General features: G+C 38.0%; 1 protein-coding gene across 2 annotated transcripts; it reads left to right on the forward strand.

Annotated features, from left to right (window-relative positions):
- The first annotated feature begins 646 nt into the window (after window positions 1-646).
- Window positions 647-25,510, forward strand: TRAT1 (T cell receptor associated transmembrane adaptor 1). 2 transcript variants are annotated; one of them, XM_087966537.1, is made up of 6 exons: window positions 647-742; window positions 9,298-9,414; window positions 12,550-12,586; window positions 16,519-16,589; window positions 19,081-19,139; window positions 24,151-25,510. In XM_087966537.1, exons 2-6 carry the CDS (start codon window positions 9,300-9,302, stop codon window positions 24,409-24,411), a joined length of 543 nt encoding a protein of 180 aa, XP_087822663.1. In that variant the 5' UTR covers window positions 647-742; window positions 9,298-9,299; the 3' UTR covers window positions 24,412-25,510. The 2 variants fall into 2 exon arrangements, with proteins under 2 accessions (XP_087822663.1, XP_087822664.1); XM_087966538.1 differs by having other exon boundaries at window positions 658-742; window positions 24,195-24,478.
- Window positions 25,511-25,907: the final 397 nt, after the last annotated feature.

Raw genomic sequence — 25,907 nt, forward strand, 5'->3', positions numbered from 1 at the left:
TGAGGATCCAGAGGCGATGTGAGAGCACGGTTCTCTCACATGACTTCTACATGGTCTGGAAGTTACTCCCTTTTTGAAGTCTCCATAGGCTCCAAAGGAGGAGTATACTTTCTTACCTCTGCAATCTACTGACTTCAAAAGTCACACAATCTATAAAATTATCTATCCAATATTTTCTTTTTATGATTTATTACTGCAGTAAATAATTGCAGTCTTTTTTCTTACTGGGGATCATGGGAACTGAAATCTCACAACTCTGGAGATCAGCCCTTTGGGGAAAACTGAAATCACGGTAAGTCTTCAAACCTTTGAACATTTGTCTTGCAAACCTTCCAAAGAAAGGTTTGTTAGAATTCATAATTTACTTTAATGATTGAAATTGAAATTTAAAAATCTACAGGTTTTATATTTAGTAAGTTCTATTTGTATGTCAACATGCAATATGTTATATATATTTGGATTTTCAATTAAAATGTAATAATCTTCAGAATAAAGATATTTACTTTCGTACTTGCAACACTAAATTTAATAAAAGAATTTGATTCAAAGAAGAAAAATAATTGAGCTTTTATTCATAGCAGTTATAGAATGGCCTACCACATTTCCTGTTTGTAGGATTTAAACTTGAATTTTAAATGCCCAGATTAACTCAGTGTTGAACAAACAAAAGTCAGTTCTTGAGTCTCTGACTGAGACCTATTTTTGTTTCCGTTTGTTTCTTTAACCAGCAGGAAATTGAAAGGTAAGTATCTTTCCTTTATACCATAAAATTCAATTATCTTTTTTTAAAAAAACTTATTCAAAATGTTTATAAATCCAAAGGCAGGCTGCCAAAAGAATTCAATGTCTACTCATTTTGATAATCTTTGTGAATTTTAATTTATCTTTAGATAGGTGGAAAGAAACATTATTATTAAATATTTGTTGGGAGGAACTAATGTTAGTACTCATAACTAATGTTAGTTATGTACACAAAATATAGTTGTGTAACTATCTTTTGCTTTTGAGGCTTATGTTTTGAAAACTAAAAACCCAACTAAATTTTGATTAATTCTCTTTTAGATTATCCTTTAAAACTTATTCTAACAGGGCATATCTGTGTTTATGCCAGTTCAGGGCTGTTCAATCACATAATGGATTTGCCTTTACTGAGATGATGGCTGAGATGAGAACTTTATTTATTTCACAAATATATACAGAAGAATGTTTGATTATTCCAAGACAAAGGCAGAATTATAATTCGGAAATATAAATTGCATTGCCTTTGAATGATATTGTATGGGATGAGAAAACAATAGACCATAGGTGGTCCCTTAATTAAAACAGTTGATACTCCTGGAGATATGAATCCCCAACATGAGTTCTTCGTATCAATATATTTACCTTAAGCTGTAATGTCTACATCGACTGAAGTCTTAATGAATTCAATTAGATTTATTCCCAGATAAGTAGATATAAGGCAGCAATCATTCTAGTTGTTTTCATACATCAACTGTTTAAAGTATGCAGAATTTTTACTCCATTTATTTAGTACTGGTGCTCATTTGAATGTCAGTAATTATTTTAGTTCCTTTGAGATTTTTCCTACTGTGATTTGCTTTGTAAAGTGGTATAGACAGTAAAGGTAGTAAAAACGTATCCAATATTTCCTTAATATGCCAAGAAGTACTTCCTTCTGTCAAACTCCCACATATTATGTCAGTTCAGTGTGATGGCTACTTCTTTGATGATATAGAGATTTTAATCCTGGTTGTTGATCTCCCTTAAGCCAATACTTCATTTTTATAATTTCTCAATACAAAAGTATGCAGTGGAATTACCCATATAGAATTGTAATTTGGACACTTTTTGACGAAATGATGGTTTCACATATAATAACAAGTGAGCGTATGATTAAGTCTGACTGAAGGAATTGCTTTAAAAAAGATCCATACCACATTGCAAAACCAGGGTTGTAAGTTAGGAACATTACTACAGACGTAGGCAATAAAATCAATTGCTGACAAGAAATAAAGATTCTACTCTTGCATATATTTTTTTTTCAGAAATGCATGTCATTATTTCTCTAAGAGGACATATCCCAATGACAGTAAGAAAGGGACAATTATAGTTATGCAATTAAAAAGAATATTTCAGCAATTTTACGAGATGTATTAACCCCAGCCCATCCAAAAAGTAACAGTTGGAGAAATCTGATTAGATTGAATCAGAGTTGATATAAAGGGATACATGAATGTATACATATGCATACTGTACTCTTAATAAAGTTTTTGTACAGCGATAATGTCCATGGAGATTTACTAATTTACTAATTTGTTTGTTTGTTTAATTTGTCAATCCCTTACAAGATAATAGGTATAAGTATAAACATGAGTAAGAATATAGGAAATAGGTGCAAATAAATGGGGACAATAGGACAGGGATGGTAGGCACGATTGTGCACGTATGCACACCCCTTACAGACCTCTTAGGAATGGGGTGAGTCAATAGTTTGAGGTTAAAGGAGCGGGGGTCAGAGAATGTAACAACAGAGTTAATTGGTGTTAATAGTTATTAAGAATATATTCCGGGCAGAATTTGAAGATTATGATATAATTGTTACCAAAGATTTTGATAGTATTATGTATTCTATATTCTATAAAAATAGAATACCTACACTTAAAAACAAAATGATACATATGAGTGCTATCGTAGAGAGATTCTGTTTTAGTATTTTTTTCTACAAAGATAATTACATTTCATTTTGATCAATTCCTTGATTTCAGCCAGAGATATCTAAATATTATCTAAGCTATAGATACACATATCAAAGCTCCAAGCAATGTTTTTCCAGAGCCTCTCTAAAAGTTTGCCTTTCAATCATAATTTCAATGCAATAGAACAGAAATAATTAAATACATAAGAAATTATCATATGAATGGCGTTAATTTTATTTTAATTATATACATCAAATTTAATTGTCATCTATCTTATTTATCTATCATGGCCTACCTACTTTTAAACTCTAGTGCTGCTGACATATCATCCAAGAGCTAAAGCCATACTTTGATCTGAAACAAGGTGTGCACCCATGACTAACTGCAAATTTTGCATATTAGTTTCAATGGAATAATGCTGGTAAAACAATACTTCTTGCTGTAAATTCTTGCACTCATTCTGTAATATTGTAATATTCTTTGTGGGAATCATGAGACCATGTAATTTGTATGCATGTGTGTGTGAGAGAGAAAGAAACAGAATAGAGAGTAAAAAAATGGGTCTTTTGCATAAGCACAGGTAAGGTGGAGCCAAGCCACTGGTTATCGTATTTTATTTATATGATAACTTATTTATATTACAGTCTAGTGCTGGTGTACCACTAATGTTTACTTTCAAACAATTAAAATCAAATACAAGAACAGTTATAATACAACAAAGTACGTATAATTAAATCAAGATCAGGCAAACACAACAACTTAAATGAAGCTTTAAATACATTTATTTAAGAAAATAAGATAAATGAGCCTATTAATAGAGTCTTGGCCTAGTCTATTCAGGCTGAGGGATCCAGAGTTTATGTGCAATCACTGGAAAATCCTCTGACAACTAAGAATAATTGAACTCTGTTAGTCTTTCCACTGAATTCTATGGCTCAAATGTTTTGTTGTTGGATAGAATGACGGCGAGATGTCCTAGGCTAAAATCCTTCAGAACTGAAGGAGCTTCTTGGCTGAGAAATGAAATTTCTTCAATGAAAAACAAAAACAGTCCAGTTGCCTCTTGACCTTTGGGATAGGAGTATATCTCACCCTGTACTGCATTCTTTAACATTCTGGTGTAGTTTGCCTTGTTTTGTCATCAAAGTGTTAACTTCATTTGATGATGAGGCACAACTGTCCCAACCACTGGTGGATATCCTGAAAGTGGGACAAAACATCTACTACTCACTGTCCATACTATGGGATAGAGCTGAGACAAGAAGTGAGCTTTGACATTTGGCAACCTGTTGGTTTGGTTATCTGTCAGAACCTGATTTGTGGGGTTACAGTTTTCCTGCTTTGCTGGAAGCCCACACTCATCCTGTGAATCAGACATTACAGCCCTCACTAAAGTCCTGCTTCTCTTGGTACAATACTCTTGTGCTTGTTATTTTTTATGCTGGCTTTCTCATTTGTTGTTTGCTGCTTCTTGGAGGCTTTTCTCTTACAAGCTTTCTATTTGCTTCGTTCTCTCTCTCTCTTAATTGCTCAGCTTTTTTACTTTTGCTCATTTAAGAGTTTTATTCACCCGCTTATCTTTCTTGTTCTTGCTTGCTCATCTGCCTCAGTTTCTTTTAAAAGATCTGATGGACAGCCTCTACGCCAGAGACCCTTCTTGTTTGAAACACTGCCAATAGGCCTGTTGGCGAGGGCAAAAGGTGTTTACTTTTTCACATGTGTAGATAAGCAGTCTGTGGAATGTCTGGTCTATGCCTTGTGATGTGTGAGGCAGGCATGACACAGGCAGATAGATTCTTGACCTTTCCTGCTGCCCAGCTAAAGTGGCCTTGGAGAGAAATTGGCAGCAACTGCAGAGTAGCGACATAGCACAAGCAATTAAAATGACTGTCAGCAGTTGGGAAAATCATGGCCTCCATTGCATTATTATCATAACTGTTATAGCAATGTCACAAAGTATACATGTAGTACATTGGGGTGGGATAAAATTGAATGCAAAAGATGCTGAAGAGCAGAGAAGGGGATAATGGAAAGATGACCAGGGGAGGAATGAAAAAAAGTGATCCAATCAATCAGGAACATCTGCTGCAATAGTGACTGGCTGCAAAATGGCAGGCACAATTGTGTGATTGAAGCCTTGCTCCCTTTTGCAAGCCTGCAGTGCTGTGCCACACATTAAAAGGGGTGGAGCTTTGATCTCTCTGCCATGCTTGCCACTTTGAAGCCCAGTGTCCATCATTACAGATACTCCTGACCACAGTATGTACTTTCCTCATTGCATTAGTTTTTGCAGTAAGGAAAAAAGGCTGGAGACTGTGTGGCAAATGATGATGGTTGAAAGTCAGTCAGGCACTTTGACTTCAGGAGACAGAGAAGACAGAAGAGGCAGGACAAGGCACAAATCCTACCTGAAAACAATGTTTGCGCCATAGCTCCAGAATAAATGTTGCAAAAGTGCCTTTGTACAGTTTTCTCTGAACTAGAAGTTAATCAGCATAGCTGTTGAAGTTCAAATTTACAGCACTGTGGTAGCACAAGTAGGTGGTACAAATCCTAGAATATGTTTCATTAAACTTGCTGTTTTGTTTTGAATGTTGACTTGCTCAATATTCTTTTATGTTTTCCTATATTTCTCATATGTTTGTCAATGTTACCTGATCTGTATGATTTCTAAACAGATTTTTGGAGAAAACAAAAATATTTATATGTATGGTATTCAGCTTTGTTTGGGTATTTTCCCACATCAGTATAGTTGTGCTTTTAAAGTTGTAGCAATGTTTCGGCAGAATCTCATCCTCAGGCTTCTGTATAGTGTTCGTCTGACAACGAACTATACCAGAAGAAAACACACACCAACCGCTACCTCAATGCCCAATCCCACCACCACCCAGCACAGATAAACTCCGTGGCCAAAACACTAATTGCTAGAACCAAACGCCTGGCAGACAAGAGACACATAAAGACTGAACTATGCATCCTGACTAAAGTACTGACAGCTAATGGATTCCACAAAAGCAAAATCACCGGCTTGATCCACAAAAACACACTGAGACATAATAAAGACCTAGAAGATGAACAGACCTATGGATCAGCTGTCCTGCCCTACATAAGAGGTACTACAGACAAAATCAGTAAGATACTACACAGGCATCACCTCAAGACTGCCTTCAAAACAGACAGAAAAATAGCAGCCATCCTAAGAAAGCCCAAAGATAAAATTGACCTGGAAAACCAAGGCATACATGAAGTCCCCTGAGCATCATGCCCTGCCACATACATTGGACAGACCAATAGAAGAATAAGTACCCGCCTGGATGAACACAAAAATGCAGTAAAAAAGCTGGAACACACTTCCTCACTAGTCCAACACATGAAAGCAACAGGTCATAGCATCAATTTCAATGGCACCAAAACCCTAGCCACTATAGAAAACCCCAGCTACAGAATTATCAGAGAAGCCATAGAGATTGAAAAAAGACCAGAAAGCATGAATAGAAGAGATGATTCCACCAGACTGTCAATTATTTGGAAGCCTGCACTCACAAACAAAAAAATGTCCACACCACAAGCCAGCCAAACACCTGGGCACAAACAGATCGCCCCCTGATACCTCCAGCTCAAACACACCCCAACCAGGCACCCAGATGAAACCTAGCTTCCTAATAAATGCTAGCCGTCCATTTACTCAGAGCCAAGCCGCACTTTCCAATACAGGAAACACAATGTTTCCAGGAAATCAAGACAAAAAAAGCCACAAAACAGACAGAAGATATTAGAAACACCAATCAAGCAGAACACAGCAAACTCCAAGACCAATAAACACAGAGCAAGACTCCCAACCAATCAGGATGAAGAAAAAACCATTCCGGCACAGCGTAGGCTAGTACCAAATTTAAAACAGAAACAGCTGTGAAAGTCTGACTCACAGATGAACACTATACAGAAGCCTGATGATGGCAGATGAGATTCTGCTGAAACATTGCTACAACTTTAAAAGCACAACTAGAATGACGTGGGAAAATACTCGAACAAAGCTGAATACCATACATGTAAGTACCCGCGAAAACTTAAGAAAACAAATATATATATATATGTGTGTGTGTGTGTGTGTGTGTGTGTTTTCTTAAGTTTTCGCGGGTATTTATATGTATGGTATTGAGCTTTGTTCGGGTATTTTCCCACGTCGTTATACTTGTGCTTTTAAAGTTGTAGCAACGTTTTGGCAGAATCTCATCTGCCATCATCAGGCTTCTGTATAGTGTTCATCTGTGAGTCAGACTTTACAGTGGTTTCAGATTTAAATTTGGGGCAGCCTATTGCTGTGCCAGAATGGTTTTTTCTTCATCCTGATTGGTTGGGAGTCTTGGTCTGTGTTTATTGGTCTTGGAGTTTGCTGTGTTCTGCTTGATTGGTGTTTCTAATATCTTCTGTCTGTTTTGTGGCTCTTTTTGTATCTTGATTGGCTGGCAACATTGTGTTACTTTATTGGAGGCCTTTAGTGCAGCTTGGCTCTGGGTAAATGGACGGCTATCATTAGTTAGGAAGCTAGGTTTCATCTGGGTGCCTGGTTGGGGTGTGTTTGAGTTGGAGGTATCAGTGGGGATCTGTTTGTGCCCAGGTGCTTGTCTGGCTTGTGGTGTGGAGATTTTTTTGTTTGTGAGTGCAGGCTTCCAAATGATTGACAGTCTGGTGGAATCATCTCTTCTATTCATGCTTTCTGGTCTTTTTTCAATCTCTATGGCTAGTGAGGAAGTGTGTTCCAGCTTTTTTACTGCATTTTTGTGTTCATCCAGGCGGGTACTTATTCTTCTATTAGTCTGTCCAATGTATGTGGCCAGGCATGATGCACAGGGGACTTTGTATATGCCTTGGTTTTCCAGGTCAATTTTATCTTTGGGGTTTCTAAGGATGCCTGCTATTTTTCTGTCTGTTTTGAAGGTAGTCTTGATGTGATGTCTGTGTAGTATCTTACTGATTTTGTCTGTAGTACCTCTTATGTAGGGCAGGACAGCTGTTCACTAGTCCAACACATGGAAGCCACAGGTCATAGCATCAACTTCAATGGCACCAAAACCCTAGCCACTATAGAAAACCCCAGCCACAGAATCATCAGAGAAGCCATAGAGATTGAAAAAAGACCAGAAAGCATGAATAGAAGAGATGATTCCACCAGACTGTCAATCATTTGGAAGCCTGCACTCACAAACAAAAAAATCTCCACACCACTAGCCAGACAAGCACCTGGGCACAAACAGATCCCCACTGATACCTCCAGCTCAAACACACCCCAACCAGGCACCCAGATGAAACCTAGCTTCCTAACTAATGATAGCCGTCCATTTACCCGGAGCCAAGCTACACTAAAGGCCTCCAATAAAGTAACACAATGTTGCCAGCCAATCAAGATACAAAAAGAGCCACAAAACAGACAGAAGATATTAGAAACACCAATCAAGCAGAACACAGCAAACTCCAAGACCAATAAACACAGACCAAGACTCTCAACCAATCAGGATGAAGAAAAAACCATTCTGACACAGCAATAGGCTGCCCCAAATTTAAATCTGAAACCACTGTAAAAGTCTGACTCACAGATGAACACTATACAGAAGCCTGATGATGGCAGATGAGATTCTGCCGAAACGTTGCTACAACTTTAAAAGCACAACTACATGGAAAATGAATGCCATACTGTACGAAACTGAGAATATATATATATATATATATATATATATATATATATATATATATATATATATATATATATATAAATACTCCTTCAAATTCCGAGCAAACAAAAAGCCGTTCAGAAGAATCACAAGATAAGGCTGGCATAAATCCCAATGTAAATCTTTACTCTGTCCGCAAACCTGTTTGGAGAATCTAGCCTATATATATCAATTATACTTTGCTTCAATTCTATATATTGCTAATATATATCACACTCTACTTTCTACATACTTAGTCTCCTTCGTTACTATTCCAATCACTGAGCCATGCCGGCTCATATTTTTTATGTAAATTTGTCAGCAAGTAAAGCAAATTGCACATATTTTTTTGTTTTCCTGACTTTACAAAGTGTGGAGAATATCTTACTTATTTTGTTATTCATGCAATGGTTTCAAAATTTCTGGAAAAAAAGAATCACCACCTTTCTGCCACCTTCTTCATGAGTTTGCAGAATTAGCATAAAAATTGAGATTTAATACAAGTTTGTAATTTCCTATGTTCCTGTGTACTCATTTTTTAAAACATTAAGCATTTTAATAAAATCTAAATGTTCTCCTTTCTTTAACTATTCTATAGCAATTGTTAACTGGTTATGCCTCAATATTAGAAAAATGGATATCTGTTTTATCAATGTATGAGAAAATAAAATTGTAAATTTCAAATGGGAACACACAATTAGTTTTTCAGAATTTGAACATGTCTCATATAATGTATTTACCCGTATCCAAAGATCCTTTCAAAGAAAAAAGTAGTGCTTGTGTTTATAAAATTCATACATGGATATAAATTCTAGCATGTCAAATGAATACTGAATTGAAAAATTTAAATGAACAAAATTCTTATTTTTATTTACACTGTTCTCTTCTTACAGGAATGGATGCTAATCAGTGTATCATTTGTTGGATACCCCTTTCTTTTGTAACTCTTATTATGATAATTTCTTTACTAAAAAATGTTTCATACTTCTTAAAAAACAAGAAACAAAAAGGTAAGCAAAGCTGAAGAAACAGATGTAGAAGAGAGGAGAGGTGCTAGCTGAATAGTAGAGAATACACAACAGGTTTACTTAAATACTCAACAGATTTATCCCTGGGATAGAAATGAACTACCTGTATAGTACAATGGATTTTGATCAATAGCTCTGCAGATTCAGTTGGAGTCTGATATCTGCAGCACTGTAGCTACTACATATTAACATTAGCCTAAACGATACTGTACCAATATTCTGATCTTGGGTAAATCAATGTGATAATATAATTGGTCATAGTAAGATAGTGTCTCAAAATATATCTTTGTTATTAATATATATTGGCATATCTTAAGACTTTTAAATTAAACTAAGCCTTAATTAATGCATTCATATGAACAAAATGACAGCAGTGAACTGATGAAAATAAGCAAATCAAACTCAGCTACTACAAGGAATACAAGAATAATGTAAGTTGTAAATTATAGAAATAGCAGGAAGTGAGGTTTCACTTTCATCTGCAATGGAATAAAAAGAATAATTCTTTATCTGATCTCAGTAAAAGTAGTGCTACTTTTCACTAAGGCCACATTAAAAATAATCTCATATATATTTATACATATAAGATACCTTAAGTTGTGGTTTAACAAGAAGCATCATCCATTTCAAAAGTAATCATGTTTACTGTGCTAGATGTACTTAAAAGAAACTGTAGGCATTTGTCAAGTTTAAGCCTCCCTTAGTTCATGACTATTATACCATGATGGCTGTTGAAGCTTCTTCTTTACAGTTGTTTCTGGTATATAAGCTCCTGAATTACTATTACTATATGCAAATGCTTTTAGTTATTATAGAAAATCCAAATGCCTTCAGGTACCATATGAGCCAAAAATCAAATTCTATAGCCACTGCCAGCACCACTATTCTCAGCCAGAAAACACAAATAACCCAGATTTTGATGTCTCCAATTTGAGATATTACTTTAAAAAAGGAGCCAGCAAAAGTTCAGAAAATACTGCAGAGCAAAGCTACAATATTACATTCATACATACATACATACAATTTTATTTTTTTTTGTTACATCCTGTTATAGAAAGCACAGAATGGGAATAACAAAACAGTAAGCAAAGACATGGAAGACATGAAAATCAAGAATTCTAACTCAGTATCATTCACTACCTTTTCCCATGCATTTGTATCTTTGCTCACTGTTCTTATGTCCTGCTTGGTATATAATGTGTCATACATTGGCATTTTGCTTTTTAATAGTTCTCTCTTTCTCTTTCTCTCTTTCTCTCTCTTTGTCTCTCTCCCTCCCTGCCTCTCCCTCTAAATTGTATGAACTCCATCCAGCCACATCTTTCTTAAGTCTTTTTCTTCCTCTTGACCCATTCATTTAGTCCAGCACTCATTCATTCTTGCCCCTATTGCTTCTTACATTATCAGACAATCCTTTTAAGTACCTCATTCCTCTGGCATTCAACTTTTGTGTTTTTCCTGACATAGTAAACACTCATTTCCACATAACAAATTGAGTACAAGCACATTCGTATACAGCCATTGTTATTTTTTTTCAACAAATAAATGTTGAAAAACATTCATGTTACCCACTCTCTTTCTACTAGCACTTCCATTTCTTAAAATTTTTCCATGCATTTATCACTTTTCATAAAATTCTTTCTTGGTACACCCGTATCAATCTATTTACTTTTAGGTTTTGCCAGTTACTTTCAGTCATTTATGCAATTTTCCCTATAAAACATAATTACCATAGTCTTTGGTATATAAATGTTCAGATCAATACTATTTACGGCATCAAACCATCTAACTTTTGTTGTGGGTTCACAGCAAACACATATTCTTTTGCATCAGAACTTCATTTATATCCCCATTCCACCAATACATTTCTGCAAGCAGTCTTATATATATTTCCATAGATACATTAAACACTAAAGGCGATATGACTTATGCTGTCTTTCTTTTTGCTCAGTAGCATTCCATTTATTCTCACACATACATACTCTTACCAACATTAGCAACTAAACTTCAACTCCACATCTGCAGTGAAGGTTGCATGATTCAAGTCTATTCTTTTTATTTCTATGTCATAAATCAACATAAAGGCAATCAGCATTCTTGCCACACTCCTACATTTCTGAAAAAGGAAAAAAAATATACAATCTGCATATAGTACAATATTGCTGGTATCTTTATTTCTTGAAAAACACTCTCTCTATATATGTTTTTATACACTCATACAACACTTATATGAATATATAAAAACATTTTGGATCTGGAACACTGCTCTACCCAAACTTATAAAGCAGTCTATATGCAGTATAGAATATACAATACAGTATACATTTTTATTTATTTTTATTTTATTTTATTTGGTTTTCAATTGCTTACAAGATAATAGGTATAAGTAAAAACGTAGTTATGAATACATGGATATATATATATATAAGAAGAATAAAAGAAACAATAGGACAGGGACGGTAGGCACGTCGGTGCGCTTATGCACACCCCCTACAGATCTCTTAGGAAATGGGTGAGGTCAATAGTAGAAAGTCTAAGGTTAAAGTTTTTGGGGTTTGGGGAAGAAACCACAGAGTCAGGTAGAGTATTCCAGGCATTGACCACTCTGTTGCTGAAGTCGTATTTCCTGCGATCAAGTTTGGTCGATTAACCTTGAGTTTGTATCCATTGTGTGCTCTTGTATTGTTATGGTTGAAGCATTTATCGACAGGTAGGACATTGCAATGTATAATTTTATATACTATACTTAGATTGGAGCGAAGGTTGAGATACTAGCTATAACTGATTCTTTGCTACTTATTGCATGTAGACTGCTTTGTAAGTTTAGCAAAGTAGAAAGTAGAAGAAAAAGTGGAGATGGGAACAAAGGGCCTGGGAGAGTTCTGGCAGAAGGAAGACCAGAATGAAAATAGGCATTAGAAGGGAGGTAGCAAAACCAAGGAGACATAGCAGTTAGAAGTGTATGGTAGGAAAGGAAAATGCAGAGAACATTCCATCTTATATTTAGTGTATCTTTATAAAGAAATAAAGAAGTATCACATCTTAAAAAATAAGTTATATTGAAATGATAAACACCTATTTTTAAAAATTTGTTGATTTCTTCAAAATGTTTTCCAGGCAAAATTTGTGAAGATTATAATGAATATAATTCAAGGTATGGCAAAAGTCTTCCTTTTTTGAGATGGTGTGCTTACATGGAAAGACCTTTATCCAGTGTATTCTAGATCCCAATTTAATATACTGATACATTTTTGGAACACTTCCGGCTCCAACTAAAATTATTTTTACATTGTTTAAAATTGGAACTTAATTTTCTGGAATTAATAATAATATTAACACACTGATTAGATATGTTGTTGGTTCAAGCTCCGAGCTTGGTGATTTGGTTGCAAACGTTTCGCCCCATTCAAGGAGACATCTTCAGTGCATGTTAGATTGTGCTTGTCTGGGGGAGCACTGGCTTTTAAATACCTTTCTGAGTACTAGTCTGATTTCAGGTTGTGTGATTGGCTGGCTGCAGTTGCTGAGTCATAGTCCTTGGTTTTAAGTATTGCCTCTGTGTTGTAAATTAGTGCTGGTGTTGTTGTACCGTGTTTCTCACATAATAAGGCCGGGGCTTATTTTTTTTTTGACCCCCGAAAAACCGGCTAGGCCGTCTTTTTGGGGGGGACTTAATTCCCCCCCACCGTTGCATCCTCGGATGGGCGGGCGACGACAGCTTGGATGTTCGGGAGACCTTCCATCACCGTTGCTTTTCCTTCTCCCTTGCTGCCGCGGCGTTACAGTAATGCCGCAGCGTTTGGCACAGCTACGTGCGGCCAGTCAGGGCTCCTCCCTGCAACCGGAGCCCTGAGGAGATTGGCTTCAGGCGCTCTGTCGCCGCCTTCCTTTGCCTTCGAAGGTAAAGCAAATTATTTTAAAACCTCCGCTCATCCCATCAGGGCCGCGCCGGAGCCGTGCGAGCTGGGCAGAGCCGGGAAAGTGAGCCGCGGGTGTTTCCTGGTTCTGCCCAGCCTGCATGGCTCTGCCGCGGCCCTGGCAGGATGAGCGGAGGTTTTTAAAATAATTCACTTTACCTTCGAAGGCAAAGGGAAGGCGGCGACAGGAGCACCTGAAGCCAAGTATACCAACAACAAAAGGCAAATCCTCAAGGTGGGCTGGAGGGAGGTGGCTACGTGCCCCTGGGCTGCTTCAATGCAAGGTCCTGACTTGCAGCATCCTGCCGTTGCCGCCACGTCCTTTCGCCGCTGCCTCCTCTCCGACTGCGAAACTCGTGTGCTTCGCCAAACGCTCCGAGCGAGGCGAGCTCTTTCATACATAGAGAGAGAGGGGGGAAAGAGGCCACCCGCTTTTTATCACGCCGCCGCACCACCGGCTCTAGGCCAAACCCCGGGCCTCTCTCGGAAAGCAAATACCGCGCATGAGAGGAAAAGACGCGCAAACCCCCGGCGCAGGCGCCCCTCTTATTGACATGGGAAGACGGGGTTGGTTAAGGCAACCCTGCTGCCGCGGACCTCCTTTGAGCCCGCCCCGCTGTGACCTCCAACCAATCCACAACTTCCAAAGCTTTGGCGCCTCCCAATGGGGATGTTTGCTGGGAAATGGCTTCGACTCCTCCACTCGTCCATGCATTTTATTGCCTGCCCCTTTGCCCGGAGCCGGAGGGTTCTGGCCACGCCCCATCGTGCCTTTCAGCTTCAGGAGCCCGTGCGCTCTTTTTTTGCCCCGAGAGTTATGATCCCGCCTTTCCAGAGAGGGGAGGGGCGGTGCCCTCTCAACCCAGCGCGTCCAGCATCCCATCCGTCTCTTCCCCCTACCTCCCGCGCGCACTCCTCACGTGCTGAGCACTTCCTCTTGCAAATTACGCCTCGCAACTCTTCTCTCCCTTTCCTCTCGCTCCAAAAAGATTGCCATCGTATCCCACCGATTCGGGCTTCCAGCCACGTTGTGATCCACTAGTGAGGTTGCCATCTCGGATGGAAGCATTGCAGTCTCCCTCTCTTGCTCGCTCTGAACTTCGCGCAGACCAAAATACAAAGATCACCCGCCGTCATGTTTGGAGCTGCCACTTCCGCGTTTGGAGCTCCAAATGGCGGCGGCACTCCAAACACGGAAGCGGCAGCTCCAAACGTGGTGGCGGAATGGGCAGAAGGGAAAGCAACAGCGGCGGGTGCCAAAGGTGTCTGCAGCAAAGTTGTTTGGTGGGAGTAGGGAGCTCTCCGCGCTTCGCCATGATCGCCCATTAGGAGCGGCTGGTGGCGAGGAATTCCTGCCCGCCGGGCGCTCCTAACGGCAAGTCTCCCCACCCTTCCCCCTTATTTTGCATATTTTAAAATAGGCCTAAATTTGGGGGGAGGGGCTTAATTTGATTTTATGCCCAAAAAACATGCTGGGCCTTCCTATTGGTGGAGGCCGTATTGTTGGAGAAACACGGTATGGATGTCTTATAATGATGTCATGGTCAGGTTGATTTGATCGGCTGTGTGAGATGTGGTCTGATTTCTTGAGATCTGCCAAGTTATAATTTTGTTTACAGTGTGGCTATTCATTGGTCTTTAAATGCTGCCTTCGAGATCATGACTGATGTTGTTCTTTCATTCTAAGTGGTTGGTAGATTGGGTCGATGTCAATGTGTCTGTTTACTGATTTATTGGTGGAAAACCAGGCTTCCAGGAATTCTCTTTCTCTCTTTGACTTCACCTGTGTTACAACTGTGGGCCAAGTTAGATTGAATTTGTGTCTGAGGGCAAGCTGTTCCATTGGTTGATTTTAATCACTGTCAGAAAGTTTCTCCTTATTTCCAGGTTAAATCTCTCCTTGTTCATTTTCCATCCATTATTCCTTGTCTGGCTTACGGGTGCTTTAAAAAATAGCTCGACCCCTTCCTCCCTGTGGCAGCCCCTCAAATATTGGAAGACCGCTATCATGTCTCCCCTGGGTGGTTAGGCACAGTTGGAGGAGATCATCATCTATTGTGGGTAGTCTTCTTGGTGGCTTTGTGTTGTCCAGTAGTTATTTGATTAGGTCAACAGTTTGAAGTCTACAGATGTGAATAATGTGGTGGCATCGAATGATATAATTGTTTCATCTTCATCGATACGTAGGTGTTTGAACCTGTCCAGGAATTGTGTTTCGTAGTTATGGAGTATTGAGAGTCATTGATTAGGCATTTCTACATTTTTTTGGCAAGGTTGTAGGTGGATATGCCGGGAGTGAGACAATTGGCTGGATTGGGGTGTTTTCTTTGTGTACTTTCAAGAGTCTGTAGAACTGTGCTATGTTGAGCCAAACAACAATACCGCCACTAATTTACATCACACAGACAGTATTTAAAACCGAGGACTATGAATCAGCAACTACAGCCATCACACAGCCCAAAATCAGACTAGAACTCAGAAAGGTTTATAAAGGCCAGTGCTCCCCAGACAAGCACAATCCCAAGTGCACTGAAGATGTCTCCTCGAATGGGGATGAAACATTTGTAACCAAATTGCCAAGCTCTGAGCTCAAACCCACAACATAACTACCAACTCGAGCTCCTAATATTCAAATAAATTTCTGATTAGATTTAAAGACTGATTAGATTTTCAGGGGATTGGTGGAAATAGAAAATGAGAAATCAGAAGTAACCATGTTTGCATCCTCTATGGTGAACATCAGGAATCTGTTTCTATAAATGGAAATCTGGATATTTATTTTATTTATGTTCCTTTGTTAGCTAAATTTATTTGCTCCATTTACTCTGGGCACCTTACTTCAATAAAAACAGGGAAAAAAGATGAAAAATGTAAATTTAACATTAATAAAACAATGAAACAATAAAAACAACAATAACAATAGACAATTCATATGAATTAAAGTCATATGAATTAAAAGATGGGTGGGGGAGCAGGAAGTGCAGAGGGGAGACAGAATATATTGAGATCCAATCTATTATTTTCAAATAGTTGTTTATTCAAAAACAGTGTAAACTCAAGTAAATCACATAGTCATATAAATTATATTTTCTAAACAAATTATGCAATACAATGTAATACAATATGTCCACATTTGTTTGTTTTAAATCTGTCTTGCCCTCTTTTGCAGCAATGAGGAATTTCATGAAGAAGTTTGTCCGGTTTATGACAATCTTAATCACTACCATCAGGAGATGCTAAGTAAGTTATAGATAAAGTTGTCCATTCATTGAATTTAGGTTCATATGACTAACTTGAACTAATTGTTGTAGGCATTTCCCCTTTTTCTTTCCTTCTTTTCTGGAAGACAATGTTGCAGTTTATAGGAAGAATATAGTAGTTCATGCTTATTTATTTAATTTGTATCCTGCCTTTATTATTTTTACAAATAACTCGAGGTGGAGAACATATCCAACATAACTTCCTTCTCCTATTTTCTCCACAACAATAGCTCTGTGAGGTGAGCTGGGCTGAGAGACAGAGTGACCGGCCCAAAATTATCTAACTCAGGGCTCACCAACCTTTCTGACCTCAGGGACCACTAAATTCATAATTTTAAATCCCACAGACCACTAATGTGATTTGCCTAATGACCGACTGGATGGGCATGGCTAGGTGGTCAAGTGACTGGGTGGGCATGGCCAACTCGATGTCACTCACATCAAGGGGCACTCCATCTATCTATCTATCTATCTATCTATCTATCTATCTATCTATCTATCTATCTATCTGTCTATATCTGTTTTATATGTATGTGTCTAATATTATTATATTATATTACATTATAAAATATATTAAGGTTTGGAGATTTGGAAATTCCCCATCTTTAATACAGCAAAAAGTTAATAACAAATGTTCCTATCTTTTAAAAATGTTTTAATATTTTTTAATATTGCTAGTATATTTTATATACAGATACATACAGTGGCTATAAAAATGCACACACCCGTTAAACTTAATTGTTGGAATTATGGCCAAAAGAGTTCAACCTTGGTCTCATTAGACCATGACATATTTTCCCCATGCTTTTGTCAAACTTAATGTTTGCTTGTTTGCCAAGTTTGAATGTTTTTCTTTGTAAGAAAAAGCTGCCATCTTGCCACCCTACCTCACAGCCAAGACGCATGAAGAACAGGGGAGATTGTTGTCACATGTAGTACACATGTGTACTACAGTACAGTTCTTGAGAATGTCACTGTTGTGCCATATTTTCCCACTTGTTGATGACTGTCTTCACTGTGTTCAATGATATAGCCAATACCTTGGAAATTGTTTTGTACTCTTCTCTTAACTTATACCTTTTAACAATGAGATCCCTTTGATTCTTTGTAAGCTCTTTGCAGACCATGGTTTTTGCTGAAAGAGGCAACTAGTAAAAAACAGAAAAATCCTGCTAGAATAGCTGATCTTTATATGGACTTGATCAGAGTCACTTTAATTAATGGCAAGTGTGTACTGACATGTATAACATCAATTTGAATGTGATTAGTTAATTCTGAACACAACCACATCCCTACTTATAAAAGAGTGGGTACACTTATTGTAAGTTTTTTTATTGTTATATCCCCCGCCCATTTTTTTGGCTTGTTTTTGAATTGAATTATATAGCTTATGTGTTATATTTATGGTGCAAAAAATTCAGAAGTGGTTTATTTCAGTTTGATATTTTTTTTACAACTCAAATAACTGGCATTTCAATAGGGTGTATAGACTTTTTATATTCACTTTTATTGGGACCAATGGTCTATGTAAATGAATATAAAAGCAATTAAATATATGGTAATCATTGTTGATTATTCGAATTATTTGTGTTAACTGTTGCCATTGAAAATTTGGCCACAATATTAGTGATGTTCTCATTTCAATCAGAAGATAAAAACTTTATATACTAAAGATCTGTTTATTTGAATATTTTTGCAAGGAATTAAAATAAGTAAATTCTTCTAATTATATTATCATGCTTTAGTGATGATTTCGATTTCTCATGAACTCTGTGGACAAGTCCAGAACTTTTTTACATTTCTATGTCTGTGGAGATTCTCAGTTATTCAGGTCATAGTCGCAAAGGTGCTTTTCCAAAAGGCAACTGGACTTTGTTTTTTTCCATGAAAACGTTTCATTTCTCATCCAAGAAGCTTCTTCAGTTCAGTTTAAATATCTACCCAAGAAAGTGGATGCAGAGTACTATACTGCACCCCCACCAAAAGCCCTTCCTTAATCTAGAGCAGGTGTGTCAAACTTGATTTCATTGAGGGTCGCATCAGGATTGTGTTTGACTTGGGGGGGCTGGGGGGGCATGGCTGGGGTGCATGAGGTCACTCATGTGGGGGCACCAGTGGTGGCCTGAGCGCTCTGTCAGCGAAAATGGGCTCCCAAACTCTGTTTTTGTCTGCGACAGCCCCCTGCAACCCTCTGCCAGCGAAAATGGAGCTCAGGAGCTTCATTTTCACTGGCAGAGGCACCATGGGCCAGTTCTTGCCCGTTTCCAGAATGGTTGCACCAGCCAGATCTAAGCACCTTGAGGGGCAGATTCTCCTGATCTAGAGGAAGTGAAATATGTCAGGTATTTACCAGCACAGTTATAGCTGCTATATTGCATGGTATTGAAAAATAACAGGTCATTGCAGGACTTTATATGATTGACAATAATATAAACTATTTTAAAACATTCTACATCAAAAATTATTTTCAGATGAAAGTTGCTATGAGCAAATGAATGTCCCTTCTCCTAGATCCACCACTGATGCACAGGTTTGTACATGCTTGTTTATATCAATGTTCTTTAATTTCTAACAGCTTTTTTCAAGGCCCTTTATGGTGCTAAATGATTTGCCTGGATCTTAGCTGCACTAAAATACAGAACGTTACTTTCAAAATCTTGGCCAATTTAAAGTTTAATTCCAGCCCTATCTTCTTTATCAATTCTATATCTTCCTTATCAATTCTATGTAGATATGTCACATTCATTTATGTCCATTTATTATTTTACCTTAACGAAATTATGGAGTCAAGAGTTCTAAGTTATTGCAGGTAAAGTAACATTTAGTTACAATGGCCAAGATAGATGTGATCTCAAACCCAAGCTTAGAGATGAGACAGTGAAATCTCATGCTTTTATTTGCTTACACCAGAGCTGTCAAACTTGTGGCCCACGAGCAAATGCATCACATGCTGGCCACACCCATGCCTGGTTTAGCGAAGGGGGAAAAAGTGACAATATCTCACGTGATGCCACCATGACAACATGAGTTTAACTTACACCTGGCTTACACCTATACACAGAATCTTGCCAAACTAAAGCTATAATTGTCTAGGCCAGCCATCTGGCTTGGTAGCCTGGCGGTTGGAGGGGAGAGGGGATAATTTTTTCCCAAGAGGTAGATGGTCACCACTTGTGTGAGGGAAGCTTTGTGCATGCACACATGCTTTCCTGCCGCTTGTGCGGTCTGGTTCCAAAGAGTCTGCGGCCCGGTAATGGCCTGTGGCCTGGTAGTTGGGGACCCGTTTCCTGCTACTAGGCATACCCCAAGTGATTTGAAATTACGGTTACCCTGAACCTCTCCCCTCTTCCCCCATCCAGTTCAGGACTGCACTCTCTTTCTAGAAAAGATCTAAGTTGGCAAAATCATCCCACTGTGCTGCTGCAGGTACACATTCCACATAATGGTACAATGATTCAGTGTAACACAACCTTGTTAATTACAATTAACAAAAGGTCTGTGAATTCTCAGAATTGGATTGTGCATTAGCAAGATTCATTTTGAACCCTCCTGAGTTTGATAGGAGATATACCTAAATATGCTTGAGCATGGCTCCTACTTACTGCTCAGTTCTCAAGAACAGCACATTAATCATTGAGCTGGGAAATATGGGTTGTGTGAATCATAGATAAGCATTCAAATGTTATCTGTTACAGTTACTGGTGGAATCTGTGATTTCACACAAATGAGCAGGGTTCATTTTCAGGATGTCGGAGAAGGACCGGCGCCTAATTCTCCTTCATATTCTGGCATAAATCTAGCTAATAAAAGTTAAGCGTGCAACTATGTGGTTGCTTTGCAAATTTGGTCAAAGACAATTGTACTGAGAAATTATTAACATTGCCAGAGCATTATTGGAATAATCTCTGAGACACTTATCTCTGGATATCTCATAACACAGCAACACTGTTGCAATAACCCATTTACAGAGATGCTACAAACACAGTTTGTTAACCTATACAAGAGCCCTCCAGTAGGGTGTATGGGTGGAGACAAAGTAGGAGGCCCTGCCCCATTTGAAGTAGAATTGTGTGAAATCAAGATATTGAACCAGTTCATCCAAATAGAGAGTAAAATAGGGGAATGGCCTGGTAATGAATAGACTTTTCTTATATAGTATGCCAATGCAGTATCAGTAAAAAATATAGCCTTCTTCAAATGCATATGGAATAAGCTAGCAACTATTAGTTCAAGTGGATCAACAGTGAACATATAAGAATCAAGTATTGCAGTGACAACATTATTTACATTATGCTTGCTATAATAACCTTAATGAATGCAAACCTAAGGAAACAGTAAGTCTTGTGTGGTGGTCTCTCATGGAAAGAAGACACAACGCAAGGTTGTCTCGGGATGAGAGCCCAGAGCAAACTCTGAAACCCTCTTTTATTAGAAGCAATCTTTGTTAACGTAGCAATTTTTGTTAGCGTCCTATCACAAACGCATTACATCACACAAAATGCACTGATCATTCGCATAAGCATACAAGGCTGTAAAGTTTAAGTTTGCTACAGTCCTGGTTTAGAAATGGCAACAATTTGTCCTTGCTCCTTGCTTCGTGTTCCAGCCAACCACCAGAAGGCTCCGTTGTCCTAGCACGTACACAAAGAACAAAGAATCATAGTTCCCACAGTCTTGTTCAAAGATGACTGTGGATAATGACAAATCTTAAATCTTTTAGGTTTAACAGGAAACCAAGAGTCCTATAATAGAGTTCTTGATTTGCAGGAAGCCCCAATGCCAGTCCTAAAAGCATATTAGGTTTGATGGAATTCCCTAACATTTCCTCCAAAGATTGCAATAAAAATGTATCAGCAAGAACTATTTAGATAAGCAATTCAAATAGAGAAAGGGAATCCAATATTAACTTACGTTTTATGATCCTATTCCAATGGATTCAGGAATGGATCCAATGGATCCAATTTTTCACAGTAAAAATAATGAATTCATGATTAGATAAGATAGGAAACCAGTTGAGGAAAAAGTGCTGTTTCCAAGAAGTTACCAGAATAACAGAACAACTAAGTTGGAAGGGACCTTGGAGGTCTTCTAGTCCAACCCTCTGATCAGGCAGGAAACCCTATACCATTTCGGACAAACTGTTGTCCAATCTCTTCTTAAAAACTTCCAGTGTTGGAACATTCACAATTTATGGAGTCAAAATGTTCCACTGATTAATTGTTCTGTCAGGAAATTTCTCCTTAGTTCTAGGTTGCTTCTCTCTTTGATTAGTTTCTATCATTTGCTTCTTGTCATGCCTTCAGCTCCTTTGCAGAATGGCTTGACTCCCTCTTCTTTGTGGTAACCCCTGAGATATTGGAAGACTGCTGTCATGTCACTCCAGTCCTTCTTTTCATTAAACTAGACATACCCAACTCCTGCAACCATTATGTTATAGCCTCTAGTGTCCTAATCAACTTTGTTGCTCTTCTCTGCACGTTTTAGTGTCAACATTTTTTTTGCATCGTGATGACCAAAACTGGATGTAGTATGCTACAGGTGAAACTCGAAAAATTAGAATATCGTGCAAAAGTTCATTTATTTCAGTAGTGCAACTTAAAAGGTGAACCTAATATATGAGATAGACTCATTACATGCAAAGCAAGATAGTTCAAGCTGTGATTTGTCATAATGGATTATGGCTTACAACTCATGAAAACCACAAATCCACAATCTCAGAAAATAAGAATGTGAAAAGGTTCAAAAAGGTTCAATATTCTAGGCTCAAAGTGTCCCACTCTAATCAGCTCATTAAGCCATAACACCTGCAAAGGGTTCCTGAGCCTTTAAATGGTCTCTCAGTCAGGTTCAAGTAGGAATCACAATCATGGGAAAGACTGCTGACCTGACAGCTGTGCAGAAAACCATCATTGACACCCGCCATAAGGAGGGAAAGCCTCAAAAGGTAATTGCAAAAGAAGTTGGATGTTCCCAAAGTGCTGTATCAAAGCACATTAATAGAAAGTTATGTGGAAGGGAAAAGTGTGGAAGAAAAAGGTGCACAAGCGGCAGGGATGACCGCAGCCTGGAGATGATTGTCAGGAAAAGGCCATTCAAAAGTGTTGGGGACTTTCAGGAGTGGACTGAGGCTGGAATCAGTGCATCAAGAGCCACCACAAACAGACGGATCCTGGACATGGGCTGCAAATGTCATATTCCTCTTGTAAAGCCGCTCCTGAACAACAAACGTCAGAAGCATCTTACCTGGGCTAAAGAAAAACAGAACTGGTCTGTTGCTCAGTGGTCCAAAGTCCTCTTTTCTGATGAGAGCAACTTTTGCATCTCATTTGGAAACCAAAGACCCAGAGTATGGAGGAACAATGGAGAGGCACACACTGCAAGATGCTTGAAGTCCAGTGTGAAGTTTCCAGTCTGTGTTGATTTAGGGAGCCATGTCATCTGCTGGTGTTGGTCCACTGTGCTTCATTAAGTCCAGGGTCAACCCAGTCATCTACCAGGAGATTTTGGAGCACTTCATGCTTCCTTCCGCAGACAAGCTTTATGAGGATGATGACTTCATTTTCCAGCAGGACTTGGCACCTGCCCACACTGCCAAAAGCACCAAAACCTGGTTCAATGACCATGGGATTACTGTGCTTGATTGGCCAACAAACTCGCCTGACCTGAACCCCATAATCTATGGAGAATTGCCAAGAGAAAGATGAGAGACATGAGACCGAACAATGCGGAAGAGCAGAAGGCTGCTATTGAAGCATCCTGGTCTTCCATAACACCTCAGCAGTGCCACAGGCTGATAGCTTCCATTCCACGCCGCATTGAGGCAGTAATTGCTGCAAAAGGGGCCCAAACCAACTGAGTACATATGCATGCTTATACTTTTCAGAAGTCTGATATTGTTCTATGTACAATCCTTGTTTTATTGATTGCATGTAATATTCTAATTTTCTGAGATTGTGGATTTGGGGTTTTCATGAGCTGTAAGCCATAATCACCCCAATTATGACAAATCACAGCTTGAACTATCTTGCTTTGCATGTAATGAGTCTATCTCATATATTAGTTTCACCTTTTAAGTTGCATTACTGAAATAAATGAACTTTTGCACAATATTCTAATTTTTTGAGTTACACCTGTGTGGCCCAACCAAGGCATTATAAAGTGGTATTAACACTTCACGTGAAATTGATTCTATCTGTTAATACATCTTGGAACTGTGTTGGCTTTTTTTGGCAGCTGCAGCATACTGCTGGCTCATATTAAAGGGATTGTCCACTAGGACTCCAAGATCAGTTACTAGTGAGCCAGGTACCACCTATACTGTACCTGTACATTTGGTTTTTCTTGCCCAAATGAAGAACCTTATTTTTTTCACCATTGAATTTCATTTTGTTAGATAGCGCCCAATGTCCAAACACTTAATTGCAAATCTATATCATTTCATTTAGGTGTATCATACAACTGAATTGTTACTTTTACTGTTAGCTGTTTGCCATCATGGTAAAAATGACATATCAATAATATGAATTGCTTGTTTTTTGTAGCAAACAGCTGAACGCCAAATGTGTTATGCTTCCCTTGATCATAGTGTCAGAAGAAAGCACAAAATGCAGCCCAAAAAGAAATATCCTACATTAGAAATGGGTGAAAATCAACTTACCAGAAAGAATTCCACGCTGTCTTGCATTTATCTCAACAGTGAACAACTCAGTGCTGAAAATAAGTTGTCTGAAAATACTTCTCACGTTGATTCGTTCAGAGAGTTTGGTTTAAAACACAATGCAAATGATGTCATGTTTCAGTAACCAAATAATTTTCTCAATTTAAACACTCACTGAGATAATCAATTGCCAAGTTAGATAAATTATTGTGTGAATAAAATTGTGCCATTGAGTTCTGTAGAGAAACAATTCATTTTTATTTTTATTTTGAGACTTTCCATTAAATGTGCTTAGAAGAGTCTGGATCATGCAAGAAGTTATCGGGGCCATGGAGAAACTTGCTTAGTCCTTTCAACAGGCCAGTGTGGAACTGGTTATACCCTCCACCTGCTTCAAGTATGAGTAGAAGCCAAAATACTGTTTTTACTATAAAAGTTATATTCCATTGGAAGATTAGAATCATTAACAAAATTTTTGCTACCTTTCTGAGAAAAACGTACTCATTCAGCTCTGCTCTGGATAATTGTAACTTGCCATACGGCACATGTAATAACATCAGGAAATATTTAAGGTTAATTAGGGAATAATGTATCAGCTTTGATTCATCTAATTAAGAGTTATACAGCTAGCAAATGTAATGTCGGCATGTATTTAGTTTCCTGCTAGTTAAGAACTGTTAAGAGTCAATCCCAATTATTCAATGAGCATGTAATGTCTTGAGCATCTGAATTAAATGGTCTATAAAGAAAGTAGTAAATGAGGTATAAAAATAAATCTCCAAGGAAGAATTTGACATTTTTCATTGTATTTAACTGATTGCTATTCACTTTTACACCACTGTTTTATCGTGTATTTTATAAGAAGTGATATTCCTAATTGCTGCCCAGATATACTGTACCTGTTCAATTCAGTCCAAAACATTTTTTTGTAATAAAAAATACATGAATGCATTGGATATATCATAATATAGCAATGAAGTTTGAATTAGGCACAATTTGAAATTAGTCAGTGACCTTTAAACCTGTCTTACACTTTTTTTGAATTACTAGTAATGGTCGCTTTTTGTTCATAGTGAACAAATTCAAGAGAAAATTATATAGTTGGTATAATTCTAGGAAGCAAATATTTAAATATATATTTTTTAATTTGACATGAAAATAAACAATTACCAGTAGTTCCAAAATATGTACTATGTAATGCTTCCTCTAATTATTTAATAAATGTATTTTAACTGATCAATAAAGGAGAATATTTGTAGCTTAAGGTTGAAATGAGGGCTCCTTGATGCTCTGAGAGGTTTTAGCAGATGTTTCATTACCCTAACTAGGTCACATCATCAGCCTTAGAAGTACCATGTCCTGATATATAGATTCCCCATTTCACCTGGCCTGTTCAAGCAAAAAAAAATATAAGATTGAAATGATTTTCCTTCACATGGCAGCCTTATAGAATTGAGCCTTTCTTGCTGGTCCCATCCCTGCTGATTGAAAACACCCAAAGGTAGGGAACAATTTATTTACTGTTCCACTACTACCCCAAGATAACACTATCTATTGCATTTTATTTTTAATTTATGGTTTTTAAGCCAAGCCTTCCATGTTCCATCTTGGGTAGCCTTGAAAATTGTTCAGCAAATAAGG

This window comes from Notechis scutatus, chromosome 5 (genome assembly GCF_049901735.1).
Source record: "Notechis scutatus isolate UNSWTSFEM ecotype Mainland chromosome 5, rNotScu1.2, whole genome shotgun sequence".
Classification (NCBI taxonomy): Eukaryota; Metazoa; Chordata; class Lepidosauria; order Squamata; family Elapidae; genus Notechis; species Notechis scutatus.